We start from the raw sequence: 21196 nt of genomic DNA, 5'->3' as shown, positions 1-21196 counted from the left end.
GCTCACTGCAGCCTCTGCCTCCCGGGTTCAAGCAATTCTCCTGCCTCAGCCTCCCGAGTAGCGGGGACTACAGGCAGGCACCACCACGCCCAGCTACAAGAATAGGTTCTTTATATCCATATTGATAAGCTTTTTTCTACTTGTAAATTTTAAAACTTTTTTTTGAGACAGAGTCTCGCTCTGTGCCGCAGGCTGGAGTGCAGTGGCACAATCTCGGCTCACTGTAAGCTCCGCCTCCCAGGTTCATGCCATTTGCCTGCCTCAGCCTCCTGAGTAGCTGGGACTGCAGGCGCCCGCCACTGCACCCAGCTAATTTTTTGTATTTTTAATAGAGACGGGGTTTCACCGTGGTCTCCATCTCCTGACCTTGTGATCCGCCCGCCTCGGCCTCCCAAAGTGCTGGGATTACAGGTGTGAGCCACCGCGCTCGGCCAATTTTAAAACTTTTTTGTGAAGACACACACACACACATTAGCCCAGGGTCACAGGATCAGTGTCATCTGTATCACTGACTTCTACCTCCACATCCTGCCCTACGGGAAGGTCTCGAGGGGCAGTAACACCCATGGAGCTGTCATCTCCTCTGACAACAATGCCTTCTCCTGGAGACCTCCTGAAGGACCTGCCTGAGGCTGTTTTACAGTTACCTTATGTTTTGTAAGAAAAAGGAGCACACACTAAGATAATCATAAAAAGTACAGTTAGTAAATACATAAGCCAGTGACAGTCATTTTTTTTGTTTTTGAAATGGAGTCTGTCTCTGTCGCCTAGGCTGGAGTGCGGTGACGAGATCTTGGCTCACTGCAGCCTCCGCCTCCTGGGTTCAAGCGATTCTCCTGACTCAGCCTCCTGAGTAGCTGGGACTACAGGCATGCACGAACCCACCCAGCTAATTTTTTTTTTGTACTTTTCGTAGAGACAGGGTTTCACCATGTTTTTCAGGGTGGTCTCAAACTCCTGACCTCAACTCATCCACCGGACGTAGCCTCCCAAAGTGCTGGGATTCCAGGCGTGAGCCACCGCGCCCGGCCAGCAGAGTCGTTTATTACCGTTATCATCTATTATGTACTAATTGTATGTGCTAGACTTTCATGGGACTGGCAGTGCAGTGGGTTTATTTACACCAGCATCACCACACTCATGAGTCATGTGTTGCCCTTGGACTGTTACAGTGATGGGAGTTTTCAGCTCTGTTGTGATCTTACAGACCGCCGTCACTAGGATGTTAGGACAGTTAGGGTGACAGGGATTTTTCAGCTCTATTGTGATCTTACGGACCGCCATCATGTGTGGGCTGTTGACCTTATGTATGAGGTATGTGACTACTTCGTAAAGGCCCCTCGAGGATTCTGAAATTATAGATAATAAAACCTGCCCCACAATTTTTAAAAAATCATGTAATGTTAGTCAAAAATGTAAATGTAATGTTAGTCCAGAGTAAGAGGAAAGGAATTTGTCATGCAGTGACAGTGGCTTCATGCAAAGAACCAGGCAGGACGGCCCTGTGGCAAGAGGCTGTGTGCGAGCAGTGCTCGCGTCTCTGCACAGGTTGGCTGTGAATGACAGCTCAGAGCGCGGCCAGATGTCACCATACTCGGTGCCAGGTGCAGGTTCGCCTTCAGGAAGTCATGTTCTCATGGCGAACAACTTCTGGTGAAGTTGTGATGAAATCACGGCATGATCGACTCTAGATTTGTATACTAGGTATCTTCCTGGAAACAGTGTCTGTGAAAACCGTGCCAGTAACACACCCGTAGTTTTTACCCGCATAGTCGTTGGCACGCACTCACCTGTGGGGTTGCTCGTCGTCCTGGTGGGGCTCCCATCACTGTGGCAACCCCAGAATGGCCCCTGGCAGCTGGGAGTGCCCTCACTGAGGCCCTCTGTTAGGAGGGCTTAGATGTTAAAACGGAATGGGGTGAACCCTGCAGGCAGGGAATGCTCATTCCCAACCTACGGATAGGCCGGCTTGGACACGCGCTCCCTCGGCCAGAGGACTCTGGCCTTTCCTAGGCCAGGTTGCATGAGGGTGAGGTAGATGGCTGTACAGACAAGCCCAGGCCAACAGCAGCTTTCATTATTAACCCTGAGGACATATTGAAAGCTCTGCGGGAATCAAAGGACAGAGTTAATTTACTACAGCAAGTTTTGCTAAAGCCTCTGATTTCTCACAATTTGTCAGTAATTGGAGGAGCTGCTGGCTTTGTTTGGAGGTAGCCGCTCTACCTTTGAGGGTTCAAGAGAAATTAGAGAAAGGGAGTCCAGAGGAAAAGGAGGAAGCCCTGTCATCACTGGAGGTTTTTCTTTAGTCTTGGTTATTAGGAAGAACTAAAGGAATTGCAGCCAGGTGCGGTGGCTCACGCTTGTAATCCCAGCACTTTGGGAGGCTGAGGTGAGCAGATCGCCTGAGGTCAGGAGTTTGAGACTAGCTTGCCCAAGGTTTAGTGAAACCCCATCTCTACTAAAAAATACCAAAATTAGCTGGGCGTGGTGGTGGGCGCCTGTAATCCCAGCTACTTGGGAAGCTGGGTCAGGAGAATCGCTTGCGCCTAGGAGGTGGAGGTTGCAGAGAGCTGAGATCACGCCATTGCTCTCCAGCCTGGGCAACAGAGTGGGACTCCGTCCCTCAAAAAACAAAACAAAACAATAGAGGAATTGGAAGAACTAGAGGAATATCCAGAAACAGGAAGAGCCTACAACTGTAGGATTATTGCTTTGAAAAATAGGCTAGGAGCTGGGCTTGATGATAAAACATTTTATTTTTGTTTAATAAGGGAAACAGAAAATTGGGAGTTTCCAGAGATAGTAGTACTAGCCTAATACTGGGCTTCAGCGAGATGTATTTAAAGAGACGAAATAGCAAGTGAACGTTTTGAAGTATTTCTCCCTGTAATGCAATGACACGAGCCTGTGAAGCCCACGCTAACGGGTGTGTTTGTTTGTTTGGGGACTGCAGTGCACCTGGAGCAGAGAGGGGCCCTCCCGAGGATGGCGATCCCGAGCCCCAGCCTGGCAGCCCCGCCGCCGAATCCCTGGAGGAACTGGATGCGGCCGCCAGCCTCAGCAGCACCAAGAAGGCTCCGTCGCCCCCGGATCCCGGCACTCCCACTACCAAAGAAGGCGCTTGGGAGGCCTTGGCTGCCGCCCCGGAAGAGCTTCCGCCCGGCGCTGGGCAGGACATCGCGGGGGACACAGCGCCTCCGGACCTGTGTGATCCCGGGAGCTTAACGGGCGACGCGAGCCCGCTGTCCCAGGACGCAAAGGGGATGATAGCGGAGGGCCCGCGGGACTCTGCGATGGCGGAAGCCCCGGAGGAGTTGAGTCCGGCTCTGCCTGCGCGGTCGGAGGAGCCCTGCGAGCAGCCGCTCCTTGTTCACCCCAGCGGGGACCATGCCTGGGACGGTCAGGACCTGCCCCAGAGCTCGGGCGCGCCCGAGGCCGCAGAGGGGCCGCTAGCTCCTGTGCCGGAGGCGGCCCCGGCCGGTCACCCGGAAGGGGATGCAGAGCCTAGCCCCGGCGAGAGGGGCGAGGACGCCGCGGCGCCGAAAGCTCCAGGCCCTTCCCCGGTGAAGGAGAAAATCGGCAGCCTCAGAAAGGTGGACCGAGGCCATTACCGCAGCCGGAGGGAGCGTTCGTCCAGCGGGGAGCCCGCCAGAGAGAGCAGGAGCAAGACTGAGGGCCACCGCCACCGGCGGCGCGGCACCTGCCCCCGGGAGCGCGACCGCCAGGACCGCCACGCTGCGGAGCACCACCCCGGCCACGGCGACAGGCCCAGCCCCGGCGAGCGCGGCTCTCTGGGCAGGTACAGTCACCACCACTCCCGACACCGCAGTGGGGCGGAGCCGGACTGGGTCAGACACCACTACACCGAGGGCGAGCATGGCTGGGGCCGGGAGAAGTTCTACGCCGACAGGCCGCGCTGGGACAGGTGCCGGTACTACCATGACAGGTACGCCCCGTACGCCGCCCGGGACTGGAAGCCCTTCCACGGCGGCCGCGAGCACGAGCGGGCCGGGCTGCATGAGCGGCCGCGTAAGGACCACAGTCGGGGCCGTAGGGGCTCCGAGCCAGCCCGGGAGAGGGAGCGGCACCGCCTTGGCAGCCCCCGTGCAGGAGCGCCCCACGCTCTCGCCCCGCACCCCGACCGCTTCTCCCACGACAGAACTGCACTTGTAGCCGGAGACAACTGTAACCTCTCTGATCGGTTTCACGAACACGAAAATGTAAAGTCACGGAAACGGAGACACGACAGCGTGGAAAACAGTGACAGCCATGTCGAGAAGAAAGCACGGAGGAGCGAACTGAAGGACCCTCTAGAAGAGCCTAAAGTGAAGAAGCACAAAAAATCAAAGAAGAAAAAGAAATCCAAAGACAAACACCGAGAGCGCGACTCCAGGTGAGCCTGGGGCCTGTGCTCCTCGCGGGCTGGCGGCGCTGTCAGCAGTGGGGCCTGTCCCTTCTCACCCGACTCAGGAACAAGTGACGGGCCAGGCCGTAGTTGTATCGTTTGATTTGTGTCTCATTTCTGTAGGTTTTGAGATTCCACTCTTTTTACAGATTTGTAAAAATTTGCCGTTTTTAAGCTGTATCTTTATTTCATGGTGTCGTTAAATGCCTAACAACCTCCTTTTTCAAAATGATAGTGCCATTTTTGGTGAATGCTTTGTAACTCTTCCAGGAGTAAGCATGAATTGTTCCATAAATGAAAAATTGGGAGTCTTTGACCTTAGAATTGGTGTTAATATTATTATTTGTCAGATGTAGTTCTGTTTTCCTATCTGTTATATTTTCCTGAAATTCAGTGGCTGTGAGGTAGGCAGACAACAGGAGGTGCATGTCTCCTGTTCCTGCCTTCCGGTCCAGCGTGGGCCTCTGAGACACCTTTGTTTCCTCGGCCTTTGTTTTTGGCTCCATTTTTCAACTTGAAATCCAATTGGGAAATTTGTTTCTGTATTTTTTAAGAGATAGGGTCTTCCTCTGTCACCCAGGCTGGAGTGCAGTGATGCCATCATAACTCACTGCAGCCTTGACCTCCTGGGCTCAAATGATCTTTTTGCCTCAGCCCTCAGCCTCTGGAGTAGCCAGGACTACAGACATGTGCTACCACCCTCAACTAATTTTTTGTTTTTGTAAAGACAGGGTCTCGCTATGCTGCCCGGGTGGTTCTCAAACCCCTAGGCTCAAGCGATCCTCCTGCCTGGGCCTCCCAAAGTGCTGGTATCACAGACATGAGCCACTGCACCTGGCCTGTTTTTGTATTTTTAAAAAGCTAAATTGTTGGGTGATTGTCTTGAAAATGACTTATCCGTGATGAGATGGATGAGCAGGAACAGAATTAGTAATTTTAGTTGACATCTCTTGAAATTGAAACCCTGGGAAAAGATTAGCAAAAGCCATAGGGAAAATAGGCAGTGGTTACTTGAGGGAAAAAATAATATCGCTGCCAGGTGTCTCAGGCACATGGGAGGGAAGGAGGCTTAGTATTTCCTTTCCCTTCAAGTAACCACTGGTTTCGGGAAAAGCCAGCAGAATCCTCCCTGCAGTGTTTGTCCAACAACCTTAGTCCTGAGAAAACTGAAGCAGAGGTGGGGCTGTTCAGCGATGGAGTTGAAGTTGGTGAATTTATGAGCCTGGGCTGAAACAGTCATTACACTGAAGGCAGACTTGTTAAATTTTTGAGACAGGGTCTGGCTCTGTTGCCCAGGCTGGAGTGCAGTGTTGCAGTCGTAGCTCACTGCAGCTTTGTCAACCTCCTGGGCTCAAGTGATCCTCCTGCCTCAGCCTCCCGGGTAGCTGGGACTACAGGTGTGCGCCACCATGCCTGGCCGACGTTGTTAATTAGATAAGAATTGCGCCTGTTTGTGCAGTGAATGTTCTCAGTGAACGGGTATAGAGGCCAAGCTCCAGGGTCTGCTACAGGTGGTTTTGCGTTTTAGGGGTTTGAATTCTGGCTTTTGCTTCTGCAGGCATCAGCAGGACTCAGACCTCTCAGCAGCATGCTCTGACGCTGACCTCCACAGACACAAAAAAAAGAAGAAGAAAAAGAAGAGACATTCAAGAAAATCAGAGGACTTTGTTAAAGATTCAGAACTGCACTTACCCAGGGCCGCCAGCTTGGAGACTGTTGCCCAGTTCCGGAGAGCCCAGGGCGGCTTTCCTCTGCCCGGTGGCCCGCCTCTGGAAGGCGTAGGACCTTTCCGTGAGAAAACGAAACACTTACGGATGGAAAGCAGGGATGACAGGTGTCATCTCTTTGAGTATGGCCAGGGTAAGAGGAGATACTTGGAATTAAGAAGATAGAAACTATTTCTTAATACATTTTCTTTGCAAAGGGCGAATAATACATAGAAAACCTCAGGTGGCATCAGAGGGTGCAGTTACTCAGATCACCCCTGCCAGACAGGGTGCGGCCTCAGTGCTCGTCCCTGCAGTGCGGTGCTGTTGCCCAGTTTGGCTCCTTAGCACCAAACCCTTAGCGTTTATTGAAAGCCTAAGTGACACAGGACTGAGGGCAGCACCACCTGTGTGTCACCAAAGCCCTGGAACGTATGGCTCTGGGCTTCTTGAGTGTTTGCCTCACGAAGGACCAGAAATCTTGGTTTTATTTTATTTTATTTTATTTTATTTTATTTATTTTTTGAGACGGAGTCTTGCTCTGTCGCCCAGGCAGGAGTGCAGTGGCGCAATCTCAGCTCACTGCAAGCTCCGCCTCCCGGGTTCACACCATTCTCCTGCCTCAGCCTCCCGAGTACCTGGAACTATAGGCGCCTGCCACCATGCCCAGCTAAATTTTGTGTTTTTAGTAGAGACAGAGTTTCACCCTGTTAAACAGGATGGTCTCGAGAACTCTTGGTTTTAAAGCATTTTTGATAGAAATACTTTTACAGTATATGCATTACTCTCCTGAATCCTTAAACCTGCAGCATTCTGAGTGTGCCCTGGTGCTCAGTACTGATTTGCTTGCTTGGGTCGTTAGAAGCACGGGCGTCGGCCTCTGCCTGACACCACAGAGGCGGTGTGGTGGGCCGCTGACTGTCGCTGCCAGGTGTCCTAGATTCTCTTCTGCCCTGTGGGGCTGTGTCTCTGTCATGTGGCCACGCGCTGTGCTCTGACTGCACTTGAGGCAGCCTCCCCGCTTCCTCTCTGGTTGGTGTCCAGTGACCGCTGGTCCTGGAGAGGAGCTGTGAGCCTGTTAGAAGTGGATGTCACTCGAGTCAGTGGACCTAGAGCAGAAGTTGGCAAACTGCAGCCCTGCGGCCAGCTTCGGCCGGTCACCTGGCTTTGTATGAACTTGGAGTGAAGAATGGTTTTAACCTTTTTAAGTGGTTGGAAATAATCCCAAAGAAGAACAATGCGTTTCACATGAAAATGATGTGAAGTTCAGACCGCAGTGTCTGTGGCTTGATCGGGGTACAGCCAGGCGCGTTCGCACGCTGTCGGGTGGCTTTGCTGTCACTGCCTGACAGAGGCGAGTGGCTGCAGCAGGGCAGGGACTGTGTGGCTCGCCAAGCGGAGAGTGTTTATTATTTGCCCCCTCACAGAAAAAGTTGGTCATCCTTACCTGAATGCCGGTTGTTTGCATTCACGTATGAAGCGCATGCCCTCCTCCCAGGGACTTGTGACGAATCATCAGGGCTGCCCCTGAGGCCTTTGCTTCTCAGCTGTATCGTGGGTTAGGTGGAGCTGTGTGTGCTGGGGAAGGCCTGTCCCTGCCAGCAGCCTAGAGCCAGCGTGCATTGTTGATTGAGGGGCAGGTGGTCCTTAGTGTGTAACAGAGAGCCGGGGCTGCGGGGCGAGCCCGGTGGGGCACACTTGCCTGTGGAGTGCTGGGGAAACAGTCGGAGCCCAGGACAGGCACCAGCGCTGTCGGCGAGGGCGGGGAGCCGGCAGGTCTTTGCTGTCTGTGTTGTAGACATTCTGGACATTTCAGAATTGGTTTTGCCTTCCCATTTCAGCGAGTCGGGGAAGGGGATTCGTGAGGGCTGCTTGGTGCCCGAGGATGCAGTGAATGGGCTCATTCTGCGTGTGGTGCGGGCTCCCAGGATCGTGGGCTCCCAGCCGGGGCTGCTGGGAGACAGTGATGGTCCCCAAGGCAGCTGGTCCAGCAGGAGGGAGGTTGAACGTGAACTTGTTTGCGTCCTGTCTCGGGTGCTGTGGTCAGGCGTGTGTGTGGTGGCCTGCGTTTCCGTGCCCGTCCTCGGGTGCTGTGGTCAGGCGTGTGTGTGGTGGCCTGCGTTTCCGTGCGCATCCCACTGCACCGATGACAGGGTTTGGAGCTGGCACTTATGCTGCGAGCACAGACTGAGGAGCCTTTCTCGTCCTCCCGAGAAGGCCGCTGCCCGGCCTCGCCTCACCCAGCGTCCTGTGGTCCTGCAGGCCCCCCTCTGCCCTGGACTTCGGCTCCTTGCCTTTCTCTTTCAGACTCCTCCTCTGGCTCTGTTCTGCCCAGTTCAGTTCTTGGGCCTGAGATCTGTTGTCCTAATGTCAGGGTGTGCGTGGGTTGGATGGAGCCCTCAGTCTCAGTCATCACGTAAACCCTTTGATGTCAGTAAAACCCTGGGAGCAGCAGCTGAGTGCCGGGACATCCCTGCTCACCTTGAGGGGAAGTGGCCTCAGGCACTCACAGGGAACCGCAGTGACTGATCATAGCCACTTGACGCAACGCAGAGCAGAGGCACTGGCAATTTTGCAACCATCATTAAAATCTCTTTCCTGACCTTTGCTTTCTAGGTGATTGAAAACTCAGCCTCAAAACAAAAAACTCACTAGTTATGGTAAGCTGTTTTCCTGTTTCTTCATTGTTTGTGGTGGCGCTGAGGGGATTCAGGCAGAGGAGTTTTAATTCTGTGGTTCTGCCTGTGGGCTGGGCCCATAGGAGTGGGCAGAGCCATGGAGAGGCCCCGGCAGGTTCCCAGCCAGGCCAGACACAGGCCACGTGCTTGGGGACAGACCTAGACCCTCCACCTCGTCACCTTTGCATTACTGGCCGGGAAGACCCGCGTCCCTCTCGCAGGTGGAGTTGCCCTGTTCCCTTGCCCCTCACTGGGAAAAGCCAACCTGGCTCACAGCAGCCGAGCCCACGGGCCTTTGATAAACATCTGGGAAGGGAGAGGCCCGGTGCCCACTCCCTCCCCCGTCCCATCCCGTCCCCTGTGCTGCTATTTGCACCCCGAGGTCACACTGAGCCAGAGCCAGCACCCACCCAGCACCCACTGTACAAAACCGTGGGAAGGTGGCCGAGTGGCAGATCAGGACCTCAGAGCTGCAGGGCTGTGTTGGGTCAATTTACACAGGGGTCCTGGGAGAGTCACTGGTTTTATACCTGACCCTTGTGGACCTAAAGGGGTCAGCGAACCATTTTTCCCTTGAAAGGAAACTTTGTCCAAATGTGTCTGTCACATGTAGTCAGTAAGAGAAATTTAAAATGAATTTCCAAGTGAAGAGTCTGTGGATCAACTGGCCATTAATTAACAGGCTTTATCAATGTGTCCTCAAGTGAGAGGCCCAATCCTATGTAAGGAGCTAAACTTCCCAAGTAAGGGGCTGTGAGGACGGAGGTGGAGGAGGCAGCTGGGGGCTGGCGGCGGCGGGGCCCAGCAGATGGCGCCTCCCTGGCTGAGCTGCTCGCACCGCCAGTTCCCTCACTTCCACCCAGGAAGGCAGAGTGACCTCCTCAAGGAAGAGCTTCCCCAGCCTTCTGGAGCAGCTGGCAGGGCGTCCGGGAATAAGCTCTACGCACCGCCGCCGCCTGCCTCCAACTCACTAACGGGCGCCTCTTGTCTTTCAGATTCAACGCGTTCAACAGAAGCCATCCCCAGCCCAGCTTAAATTATAAAGATAGAAAATAACTCTGTTCCAATCTGCGTGGTGCTTCTTTAGTAAATACTGTACAGATTTTACCATGGAGAACTTTTTTTTTAGTTTTTACCTTTTCTTAATTACCCTTATTCCGAATGGACGAACACTTTCTACCACTGCTGACCATTGTAAAATACCGTGTATATAAATCCCATTGAAATAATGCCCTGGAATAGAACATCTCAAATGCTGCTTAATTACAGACTCAGGTCGATTACTTGTATTTCATGTAATGTTCCTCCAAGTTAGATATCTGGTGCAAGACCAACCGGGAGAGACCATGGAATTGTCAAAAGTACAAACTTGACAGTGTGTATATTTAATTTAAAGACTTCACAAGCTCTCACCTAGACTTTGGAGAGCAGTCTGTTTTCTGTAATGTCTGATACTAGAAACTAATTTGCTTATTTTAGTTGTATTCAAGATTTGAAGATGTATTTTATAGACAAGTTCTGTTTCTGAACTTTGTGGAACTGTTCCAATTTCCCAGTTATGATGAGTATTTACATTATGAATGTATAACCCAGACATGATTTGTAAAGCCGACAGTATGTTTCTATTACACAACACTTTTTGATACAGCGTCTCTTGTCTTCACTGATACTGGAGTCTCCGTTGTCTGCTTGGTCCCTTCGAGTTTCTAGTTACAGACACAATCATACTGTGATTTTATTTTTAATATGGATATGCTATCAAACTGTGATACACTTATAATTAATTCACTGGTCCTGCATCAGGAGATGGAGTGGGGAAAACTGTATTTAATACAGTTTGTATCTGAATAATCTGTATGGTTTATACAGTTTGTGTTGTTCAGAGATGTTTAAAGTTTGATCTTTGTTTTTTTAAAGATTAAAAAAGCACTTGCCCCACTGTAAATATACAGCATGTAAAATTTCTATAGTATATAAATGGCAGCAAATCACACACTTGGCGTCTTTTTACTGCTGTTTTCCCCATTTGCTTCCAGACTCCTTCCTGTCATCTGAATTCACTTTCTTAAAACCTTCAAGTGCTCCTGCTGAAGTCAGTACCGTCGGCCAGGCCTTCCCACCTGGGACGGGCAAAGGAAACTTGGAGGGGTGTTTGTGAACCCAGCAATAGCTGTTGGAAAGAACTAAGTCTCAGACAGGCTTGTTTTAACAATACATGTGATTTTTATTTAGTGAACACAGTATTTGCAAGAGCACTGACAGCTATCTACCCTCCAATCTTACTGTTCACTTTACAACCAAATATCGAGAGAGAGAGGCTGTTTCTTCATGCGAGCCATGGCAGTATATACATTGAATAACAAACACTCCAGAAATCAACAGATGTACATTATTTACATATTACTGTATTTTCCGCAAATAGAAATATTTTCTAAGAAAAAAAAGTCAATTTGTAGTTTCTGGTCTACCACAGACCTAACTTCTCGGCAAAGCACACCTATGTAGATAGCTGCATTTGTAACTTTAAAAGTAGGCATTGCTTTCTATGAAGCACTAAGTGCTGCTCCATCTATAAACAGCTCCTAGTTTCACTCAGTTTGGTACCACATTCAACTGCCCCAAAATGTTCTGTAACCCCAAAGACACTGCTGCTTATCTGGGTCCAGGGCCAGTCCAATTAAACTCAAATGTGAACCAGGGCCCAGCAAGACAGGCTGGAAGGGCTGTGGCAGCCGCCGCCTCCCCACCGGGCTCCTGTCGCTGCCTCCTGGCCTCTGTCTCTAGAAGAAAGTGTCTTTGGCCAGAGTTGGGACTAACAATTCGAGCCCTGTGCTCAGACATCGGGGCGGGGAGGAGGATGATCGTGATTGTGACAGGGCCTGCCCAGAGTGAGGGACAAAAACAGATGTCCTGCTTCAGGGCTGTCCTGGTGGCGGCTGGCCCTGCGCAGTCATGACCCAGAGAGTTTCCTGGACCAGGCCTGCCTCAAGGCTCAGCAGGCATGATGGCTACACGGCCTTTATGCTAATACTGTCATTACACAGCCTGGAGCTAGGCGATTTCCTGTAACACTCTGACCACAAAGTACCTGGAGCCTAACTCAGCACCACGGCCTCTGCGCGGCTCCCGGGTGCCCACCACCCGGTGAAGCTCATTCACAGATGACAGCAATGGAGGAGCTTGATCTGGAGACTCCTTCCTGCCGCGGCTCCCAACACCCAAAACAGAAAGCTCCGATCCCCAGGTCACACCTGGGTTGGTCAGAAGGAAACGGCTCGTCTGAGCACGACATGCTGACAAAGCTGGCTGTGGCCAGTCCTGGGTGCGGGGCCAGCCTGAGGGGTGGGCACCGCCGGGGCCGGCCGTCAGTGTGTGGTCTGGGTGGGGGTCCAGGCAGCATTTATTTTCATGGAAGACTAGAGGCCAGAATTGCATATCTACCAGCCAGGTTTCAAGAACGCTGACTTGCCTTTCTCAAAACTAAAATTTCCAATTTGAGGTATCAGTAACAAAGCCTAAGAGCTTGGGAATGAAAGTCTGATGCAGGACGGGGGCTTCTGGCCTCGGACCCCTCTGCAGTCTAGTGTGACTTAAAGCTACATCAAGGTCAGCCGCAGAGAGGCGGAGGGTCCGCAGCCGCTCGGCCTCCACTTCAAGGCAACTCAAAGGAACAGTCTCTGCTGCTGAGAAGGAAGCCTAGGTGCACAGTCTGAGATTTTGTCTCTGGACTGGGCATTTTGCGCGGGAGTACAGATGCCCTCCAGAGGGTGCAGATTCAAGGTGTGCCTGTGCAGGTGGGGCGGGAAGAGGAAGTCCGTGGAGAAAAAGCCAGCCACCAGCCCAACAGCCCCGTGTGCAACAGGGTCCTGGGGATGCAAATCTCCCAACAGAGCAGCGCCTGCCACTGGCCTGTGTCGGCCCAAGCACGCAATGCCCCCGTCCAGCCCTGTGCCCTCTCTGGAGGTAGGGCCCAGATCCACCCTTGCTTGAGTGAAGCACCAGGCACCTGCTATCCTTACATCCACAGCAGTCCTGACGACCTCCCAGGCGGGCGTGGAGCTTCGCCAGTTCCACCACCGGCATCTATCTGGGGTTCTCAGCTCCCCAGAAACCCTACGTGCCGGGCCTCTGCACACCAGAGGCTGTTCTTCCCTCCTCGTAGGGAGGGCACCTCTCTCAGGACATGGCATGCTACATGGGGTGAGGCTGTTTCTGGTTACTTCTGTGTCTATTCATTAAGAAATCTGGTCAAATTACAAGGTCTGTAAAATAAGCGTTCATTTTGCCACAGATTTTAAATAGCGATGAGTAGGTCAAAAGCCGGTCTACATGGACTCCGCTGACCTGTATGAAACACTGCCGTGTGTGTGTGTCTGAACAAAACATGAGCAGTTTCACGTGATTCAGCATATGGGCCATCTGTGTCCAGAGAAAAGCTGTTTCCTAGGAGTTAGCAGTTACAGGCTAAACACCCCAAAACATTAACTGTTATCATTTTAATGATTTGCTTAAAGTACCTGTGGGGCCAAAAAGCCTGGGTTGAAGGGAGGCCACATGGGAGTCACCCTGGAGCCCCCAAGTGCCATGGCCATCCCTCCCCGAGCCCGTCCAGAGCCTACCTGCTGCCCCCAGGGCTGGCTTGACAGCCTGACAGGGCAGGGCTGCACGTGGCCCCCCGTGCCGGTGGCCCCCAGCCCTCCCCTTGGGTGCTGCGTCTAGATGGATATTTTTTCAGTGCACAGTATATACTTGTGTCCAGGAGTTAACTTTATAGCTGCCATTCTAAAAATACTACTGTTAGAAAGTATCTTTTGTTATAATTTCAGAATATAAAAAGGCATATAAAAGCTATAATCCTATATATCTGAGAAAAAATTCTGAATAAAAAACTGGTAGCTTTTCCTTTCCTGTTTTGCTATAAAACAGTGGCTTTCTAGAACGGTTAACACTGCCCCGAGTGAACGCGTTTGGCATGGTACGAATGAGGCTCCCATCTGTGGAATCCGTCCCGTGTCTGCTGTGGAGAGAGTGGAAACTGCTGTCCTGGCTTCTCCCCCCAGGGCCGCCGGGGACGGTCGCAGGAAGGAAATGCTTCTGGACACGCGCAGCCGACCATGACCCCAGCCACGGCACAAGGCCTCGAGGATCAGTCTGGGCCACAGTACGCTCTGAAGCAGCAGCTTGCACTGCAGGGCGACCACCTCCCAGGACCCCAGCCACGGCACGAGGCCTCGGGGATGCCATCTGGGCCACGGTACACTCTGGAGAAGCAGCTTGCACCACAGGGCGACCGCCTCCCTGCCACGCCTTCCGCGGAGGGGCGGCCCGCGGTGCCTTTCTGCTGGGGTTGGGTCTTTTACCTGGGTCTTTTAGCCAGGAAATCTATTTTTTATTGGCAATCCTTCGTTTCCTCGTTGCCAACATGTCATAGAAGGGATCCCTGCTGATACTGGCTCTGGTGAAAGAAGGAAAACATGCAGGTTAGGTCGTGGGTGACACACAGACCTTCCCTTCCCCACCAGCCCCAGAGGCTCCTCAGACAGGACCGCAGGCTCAGATCTGAGCATCAGCTTTGGCAGCCCGGCCCTCGGGTTTCTGGAGGCAGAGGGTCCACTCTTGCACATGGAAGCATCCACGTTCCAGACCATCCTCCGCCCTTCAACCAGCATGAGAAGACAGGCCTGGCCCCGCCCCCGAAGCCCCGCTCACTTGATGGATTTCATCCACTCCTCCTTCTCCTCCGGGCTTGGGGCTGAGATCCGGTACACCACGTGGTTCCCCTCTACCACGCGGCCGTCCGCCTCCGTCTTACAGGCCTTGATGACCTGCCCTTTGTGGCTGGGATTGTAGAGCTCAAAACAGTTCTGGTGGAGAAAAAGAGAGGGGAGACCATCACAGGGGCTGGGGGCCAGGTTCCCTGCAGGCAGTGAGGATGGCTCCCAGGGGGCTGGCAGGAGAGAAGGTTCAGGAGGGAGCTTACGGGTTTCCGGGGGTCCTCCACCTCCCTGATGCTGAGGTTTTCCAACGGGATGATTCCCCTGGGCTCCTTATCCTACAAGAGAGAAGTACACGGCGGGGCTCACTGTGGGCCACCAGCCTGGGGGTCCCTTGGCCCCAGAGCAGCTCCGTGACTGCTGGGAGGCGGCCAGGAGGCCCAGCCTTACTTACTGTTGTGTATTCAAAGTAATAGAGGCAGTTGTCAGTCAGGATGAACCACCTGCGCTTCCAGGTCTTCACGCGTCCTCCTGGAAGCAGAAGGGGCCCCGTGAGGCTGTGCTCCGTGCACGGGGAGCCCGCGGGTCCAAGAGGGGCCCTGGACCTGCACAGACCACTGCATTTTCAGAAAGGCCACCAGGCGCCAGGCTCGGGTTTAGGTGCCCTCCGGCGTTCCCACTGTGGGGCCCCGCATGCACCCACCCCGCCCACACCGGTGCCCCGCCACAGCACCGAGGGGCCCCTTGATGACAAGACCGCACTCCAATTCGCTTCCTGGGAGTTAGTGGGATGGATGGCGTCATTTCCCCACATGAGATGGCAGCGTGATGAAGTCAGGACGGCTCGCCTGGCTCTGTCCAGGGCCTGACCCACCATGTCAGGTGGCTGTCACATTACAGAGGCCGTTGGGCAGCCCTGGGATCCCCCAAACTCAATCACCCCTGGGCCCAGGGAATCGTGAGACTGAATTAATTCAGTAACAAGATCTGCAGCGCACGTGCGTACCCTACCTGTACCTGCCCTCCTCTCACTAAGGGAAGGACATCTCTGATCCTTAAACACTGAGCAGACACAAACTGACTTCAGCTGCTAGCCTTGCCTGTGTTTGTTTTTTAAATAATTCAAAGAAACGCACGCTCGGGGCAATGAACTCAGTGCTCCCTGGGGTACTAGGCCGCTCTGCCCCACGCCTCCCCAGCGCCACGGAGCTCACCCAGCTTTCTCCGTGCCAGGCTGGCAGGGGAGCGGCCCTGAGGCCTCCCTGTGTGGGGGCCAGCACGGGCGCTGAGGCCTGGCGGCAAGATGCTGTGAGAAGGGCTCTGCGGATGACCCGAAAGGTTTCCCTTTCGGGGCCTGGTGTGCAGAGACCCTGGGTGAGGAGGAACCAGCTGCAGGTGGCAGGAAGCCTGGCTCAGCCGTACTTGAGGCTGGAAGGGGTCTCCGCAGCCCCTCTGGGATCCTCCGGCCCCTGCCTCACTCAGCACTGCCATCCTCCATTGATGCCTAAGGCAGCCTGCAATGTGGTTGCCACCGCCAGCCTGGGACAAGAGCCCAGTCTCCAGCTGTTCCTCCCCTCCCAACAGGCCCCAGTCTCATCAGTGTCCCACCAGGCCACCTGTTAAATAAAGGGTCTGTCTAGACCCTGGTCTGGGCAAATGTGCCCCCCCAAGCTTCCTCCTGCATCTCCCCAGCCCTCAAACCCTGCCCCCAACAACTCTCCTGAGCTGGCGGGGCTTCCACTCCCCAACCCCTGCAAGCTGCTCCGTCACTGGAACCCGCTGCCCCAACTGTGTGGGGCCGCCTCACTGGTCCCCTGAAGACCCAGCCAGGCCCCAGCAAGGCCCAAAGTCCTTGTTGCCCTCGTGTCCCTGTCACCACGGGCTCGATGCTCCGTGCAAGCCCTCGGCCTTCACCTTCCCCACCTCCATTGCAGCACACCAGGGAGGCCTAAGTCCACAGAGGAGGGCAGGAGACCCTGGGGGCAACCCCGCCTTGTCCCACAGTCTTCCAGTGAGCAGGGAGAGGCATTTTATGTCCCTGAGACCCTGGGGACAGGGGGACAGTGCTGATTCCTTCCAGGCACTTGCTCCAGCTCAAGCTGCTGTGGCACAATCAGCTGACAGCAACTCCACTACCCTGACATCGGTCGCTGTCACAGTCGCCTCTGCTTCCCTCCAGAGACTCCAGAGCAGGCCCCGCTCCAGCTGCACTGGTGCCAGCTGCCAGCCCCCAAACAGCAGCCAGCAGCATCTTTTCAAAAGCGTGTGGCAATTGTGCCCCTCCTGGCCTGATGCCCCCACAAAGGGTCCCACTGCACTCGGCTTTAGACCCAACTCCTTGGGCGGCTGCAGGGGGCGCCCTTCCTGGCTCCCCAGCTGTGGCCTTTCTCCCTGCCCAGCTATCTGAGTCTCCAGTTCTTGGGGAGCTCATCCAGGAGCCCCAGTGTGCTTCTGTCCAGCACCTGCTCTGTTCCTCCATGCTCCTGGCATGGTGGACAGCGAAGGGCCTGTATGTTCCACTAGCCTGCCCACCCGGCCCCCGCCTGGGAGGGGTCTGCCTGGGCGGGGTCTGCCAGGCTGCCTCTCAGCTCCACCCTCAGGTCCCCTGCTCACACCCTCCACGGACAGCCCCATCCCTGTCCAGTCGTCAGGGCCAGGGGATTGTTGCAGACCAGGACTGCAGGCCCAGGGTAGTGGGTGGTGAGCTTGGTCTCAGAGCCCAGCAGGCTCTGCTCGTGCTTGCTTCTGGCCACACCACACAGCATTCTCGCCTGCAGACAAGAGCCTGGCTTCTGGAACCTGCAGACGGGAGCCACTTTCTCTCTGCAAGTTTCTATTTTTATTGCCGTTAGCAGGCAGGTGCGCACATAGATCCACACGCACGAACACTCACAGCACGTGCACACACTTTCTGCATGATAGCTCGGATTGGACCACCTCCTGTGATTTTTTTTTTTTTTTTGTGGTAATTGATTCAAGACTCAAAGTCTTAAGTTACCAACAATCGTAAGCCACGCCTGTGTACACAGCAGGGCTCCTAAGCTCTGGCAAAGCATCCTGGCCTTTTTAAGACGACCTGCTCTAAAAGCCAATCTACAGTAAGAATACAGCCACGTCAGGTCGCGCTCCCCGCTCAGCGCACGCCTGGAAGCACATTCTAGATCCTGCACCCATCTCGTCTGCCTCCAGCCAGGGCCCTGGCTCGCCAGCCTTTGGTCTCGAACTCTGCTTCTGAGAACACAGTAGACACACAGGGTGCCTGGGTGGGAGAGGACAAGGAAGCCAGCAGCCGAGAGCGGCAGCCGCTCACCAGGCCGCCCACCACACTGAGGCCATGCCAGCTGCACCAGCCCCTCCAGGGCCCCCGCGCTTGGCACCCGGCGCCCAGCCAGCTCTTGGTTCCCGTGAGCGCTGTGTGCACTCATTTTGTGGCCTGTTTATCTGCCCAACCAGAAAACAGGTTAGATAACATGAGCTCTGCTGTGCCTTCATTTCATTCACGCATTTACATCTCTAGAGCCAACCATTCCCTGGTGGCACAGTCCACATTAACTGCCAGGCAGGCTGACGGCGTCACTGTCCCTCGAGGGGACACTGGTAGGCAATGCAGGAACCAGAAGGGAGGCATCTAATCAAACGAACGTCCCACTTATCCCGGCCCCAGAGTGCCTGCTGGTGTTTCCGGTTACATCCCCCCTGCCCTCACTCTAGAACCCTCACACGAAGTGATCTGAATCTGGTCTCTCAGGCACCCAAGCCCAAGACCATGGTGCTAGGTTTTCAGGCAAATAACTAGAACTCCTCTAAACCTCGGCATAGCCAGAAAAAAGTCAAAGAGCAATGGCCAAGGTCGAAGACCCTAATGGGAACAGCAGACCTGTGGGACTTACACCCCTTCCACTAGCTGAGGAAGCCTGTGCCTGTCACAGTGTGTCTCATCCTTCCTTGATAATTTTTATTTTATTTATTTATTTATTTATTTATTTATTTATTTATTTATTTATTTTTGAGACAAGGTCTCCCTCTGTCGCCCAGGCTGGAGTGCTGTGGCACAGTCATGGCTCATTGGAGCCTCAACCTCCTGGGCTCAGGCGATCCTCCTGCCTCAGCCTCCCTAGTAGCTGGGACTACGGGCACACACCATCGTGCCAGGCTGATTTTTATTTTTTTTTTGTAAAGACGGGGTTTCACTATACTGTCCAGGCTGGTCTCAAGCTCCTGGCCTAAGCAATCCTCCCGCCTCAGCCTCCCAAAGCAGTAGGATTACACACATGAGCCACTGCACCTGGCTGATAAATTGTTTTTAAATCACCAGGACACTCCACTCCAGGTCTTATGTGCTGCCCGGTGGCCACCTGCTCTCAGAAGGGCTTGCGTGAAGCCAGCCATCGCATCTGGAAGGCTTCACTGTGGGCACAGGGCAACCATCCCCGCCCCACAGGCAAAACACCCCCTCAGCATTTCGAAAACTGCACGGGAGTGCCCTCAATTGCTCCAGGGGCCTTTAGAGAGCTCCCGAAATCCCTCCATGCGCTGCTGGGTTAGTATGGGGTGGAGGGTGATGCCGCAGGGACAGGGCTGGCTGGCTGCTTCTCTACTGCTGCAGACCCCTAGAGACACGGGGTGGGGGCAAGCCGGCTCCCACACAGCATCCCCGTGTGCTCCAGGTCCCGGCCTCTCTCAGCCCCGCCCCTGGGGTGGGTGGAGCGTTCTCCGCACCGAGCACGGCGCGGCCCCGCAAGTCCACAGATGGGTCGGATGAATGGCAGCCACACAGCGGAGCTCACACAGACCAACGTGGGGAGACCGAGAGGAATGAGCCGCTGGGGGGCGGGAAGCCACTGGGTACCTACCTCCTAAAGCAGGACAAGCAGGGACAGCCCGTCACAGAACAGAAAGGTGGGAGCCACAGGCAGAAGGAAAACAACAAGAAGGCACATTTAAACCACGCGTCAGAAATCACAGCCACACCAAACCGAGAGAGAGGCACACAGGTTCTGTGGAGATAACGCGCTCGCTTCTCGTGCGGGACGCTGCCCTGGCTGGATCTGGATGCTAACTCAGCAGTGTTCTGGGACGGGCCGTGCAGCCTGGGCGTTCCTCTCTGCCGCGGACATGCCTCTGATGCCCCGGCTCAGAGAAGCAGCCGTGGGCCATGCGGCTACCGAGAGCGGGCTCTGGCTTAACTGCATTTCTTTTTAACGTCTCTGCCTGTGGTGGGGGCGTTCCTACATTCCTATGACGAGCTTGGGAGGAACCCGAGGGGCTGCTGCCGTGGGCCGAGGGGTTACGCCCGGGTCCCGTGGGCAGGCGGCTCACCCAGCTTCAGGAGCCAGCCCTCGCGGTCGGGGTTGAAGAAGGTGTGCGTCAGGTCGTTCCCGTCGTCCTCCGGGATCTTAAATGGCTCGTTCTTAATGCTCTCATACAAATTCTGCAAGGAGGAAAGAACAGCAGCCAGTTCAGAAACTCAGAGGCCAGCGGCCGGCCGCGCGGAAAGCGCAGCAGCACCAGGGCGGCAAGGAGACTCGGGAGGCGCGTCTGGAGTCACAGGCGCTGCGGCCGCTCACAGCGAAGAGATCCTGCAGACAGCAGCGGCCGCGGGCTGGGGAGCTCACCCTCAGCAGCTCCTCAGGGAGGTCCCCGCCCTCGTTGATGCCGCGGTTCATGGCGATGAACCGTTCTGCCGTGGGCTTGTCACGCACGTTGTGGTTGTGCAGGCTGGTGTTGAGCATGATGATGGCGAATGACAGCACGTAGCATGTGTCTGCAACGAGTCCGGGGTGCTGGGCTCAGCCAGAACCTCCAGTGGACAGTGGGACCCTGCGTGCTGGGGGCCCGCCTGCAAGAGGTGCCCGGCCCACAGGTCGTCCTCGCTCAGGGAAGGCAGGTCCCCAGCAACACACGCTGGGCTTTGCCGGGACCGCCCCCTCCAGAGCTGGAGGCTGTGCCTGGCGAGGGGCCAGGCTGTGAGCTCTACACTGACCTGTGGACTGGAAGACCCCAGGGTTGCACAGGCAGTAGCGAGAAGCAAAAGCCTCCATCATGCGATCAATCTTCTGCGCCTCCCCCGGCAGCCTGAAGCTCCATAAGAACTGCCTGTGGAGACACCAAAGCCATGGGCAGCCGCAGCAGAACCAACACCGCCTCAAATCCAAGGGCGGCTTCTGCCCCGCTCAGAAAGGACGCTTTCCTCCCGAGCTGGGGTACAGCCCTGGCAGGGGCTTGGGGGTGCAGAGATAGAAAGGAGAAAACCCAGGACAGTCTCCTTCCGTTCCATAACTCAAGACACACTTACTGATGGCTCATCTTTTCGTAACTACAACCGATTGAGCAGCGAGGCCGGTTGTCTCTGCCTAAAAAGTAAATATCCAGAATCCCAGCACTTCTCTGTCCCCATTGCCACCATCTCCTGCTGCTGCCAGGTGATCACCAGAGCCCTGCATGTCCCGAGCTTCCACCGGCCAGTCCTCACAGCATCAACAAGACCACGTCCTCCTCTCAGAACTCCCACACATAAGGCAGAGCCATAGTCCACAGGACGGTGTCCAAAGCCCCACCTACAGCACTGGGCACTGCGGCCAGAAGCTGCTGCTGCCTTGCTGGGGAGACACACGCCTGCCTCAGAGACCAGGCCCAGCAGACACTCCCACCCTCAGACATCCCCTCTGGCTGAGGTCTCCCTGGCTGCCC

General features: G+C 54.8%; 2 protein-coding genes across 5 annotated transcripts in view; one reads left to right on the top strand and one right to left on the bottom strand.

Annotated features, from left to right (window-relative positions):
- Positions 1-10785, top strand: part of USP42 (ubiquitin specific peptidase 42) — a 57688-nt gene extending 46903 nt beyond the window's left edge. For 2 of the 3 annotated variants that reach the window (XM_030932181.1, XM_030932183.1), the window contains 2 exons: positions 2957-4396; positions 5967-6657. In XM_030932181.1, the coding sequence (XP_030788041.1) occupies positions 2957-4396; positions 5967-6300 (1774 nt within the window). In that variant the 3' untranslated portion in view covers positions 6301-6657. Of the gene's footprint in view, positions 1-2956; positions 4397-5966; positions 6658-8730; positions 8775-9787 lie in introns of those variants that run through there. The other variant, XM_030932182.1, reaches the window with a different exon arrangement.
- A 207-nt stretch (positions 10786-10992) lies between these two features.
- Positions 10993-21196, bottom strand: part of CYTH3 (cytohesin 3) — a 113878-nt gene continuing 103674 nt past the window's right edge. Inside the window, exons 7-14 of one of the 2 annotated variants that reach the window (XM_030932228.1) lie at positions 20490-20602; positions 20122-20270; positions 19826-19937; positions 14961-15037; positions 14773-14844; positions 14502-14656; positions 14153-14247; positions 10993-12578 (exon numbers count right to left, since the gene is read on the bottom strand). In XM_030932228.1, coding sequence (XP_030788088.1) covers positions 14175-14247; positions 14502-14656; positions 14773-14844; positions 14961-15037; positions 19826-19937; positions 20122-20270; positions 20490-20602 — 751 coding nt within the window. In that variant the 3' untranslated portion in view covers positions 10993-12578; positions 14153-14174. Of the gene's footprint in view, positions 14248-14501; positions 14657-14772; positions 14845-14960; positions 15038-19825; positions 19938-20121; positions 20271-20489; positions 20603-21196 lie in introns of both variants that reach the window. The other variant, XM_030932227.1, reaches the window with a different exon arrangement.

The sequence above is a fragment of the Rhinopithecus roxellana genome, chromosome 6 (genome assembly GCF_007565055.1).
Source record: "Rhinopithecus roxellana isolate Shanxi Qingling chromosome 6, ASM756505v1, whole genome shotgun sequence".
In the NCBI taxonomy this organism is placed as follows: domain Eukaryota; kingdom Metazoa; phylum Chordata; class Mammalia; order Primates; family Cercopithecidae; genus Rhinopithecus; species Rhinopithecus roxellana.
This window is presented reverse-complemented; position numbering and strand designations above follow the sequence as displayed.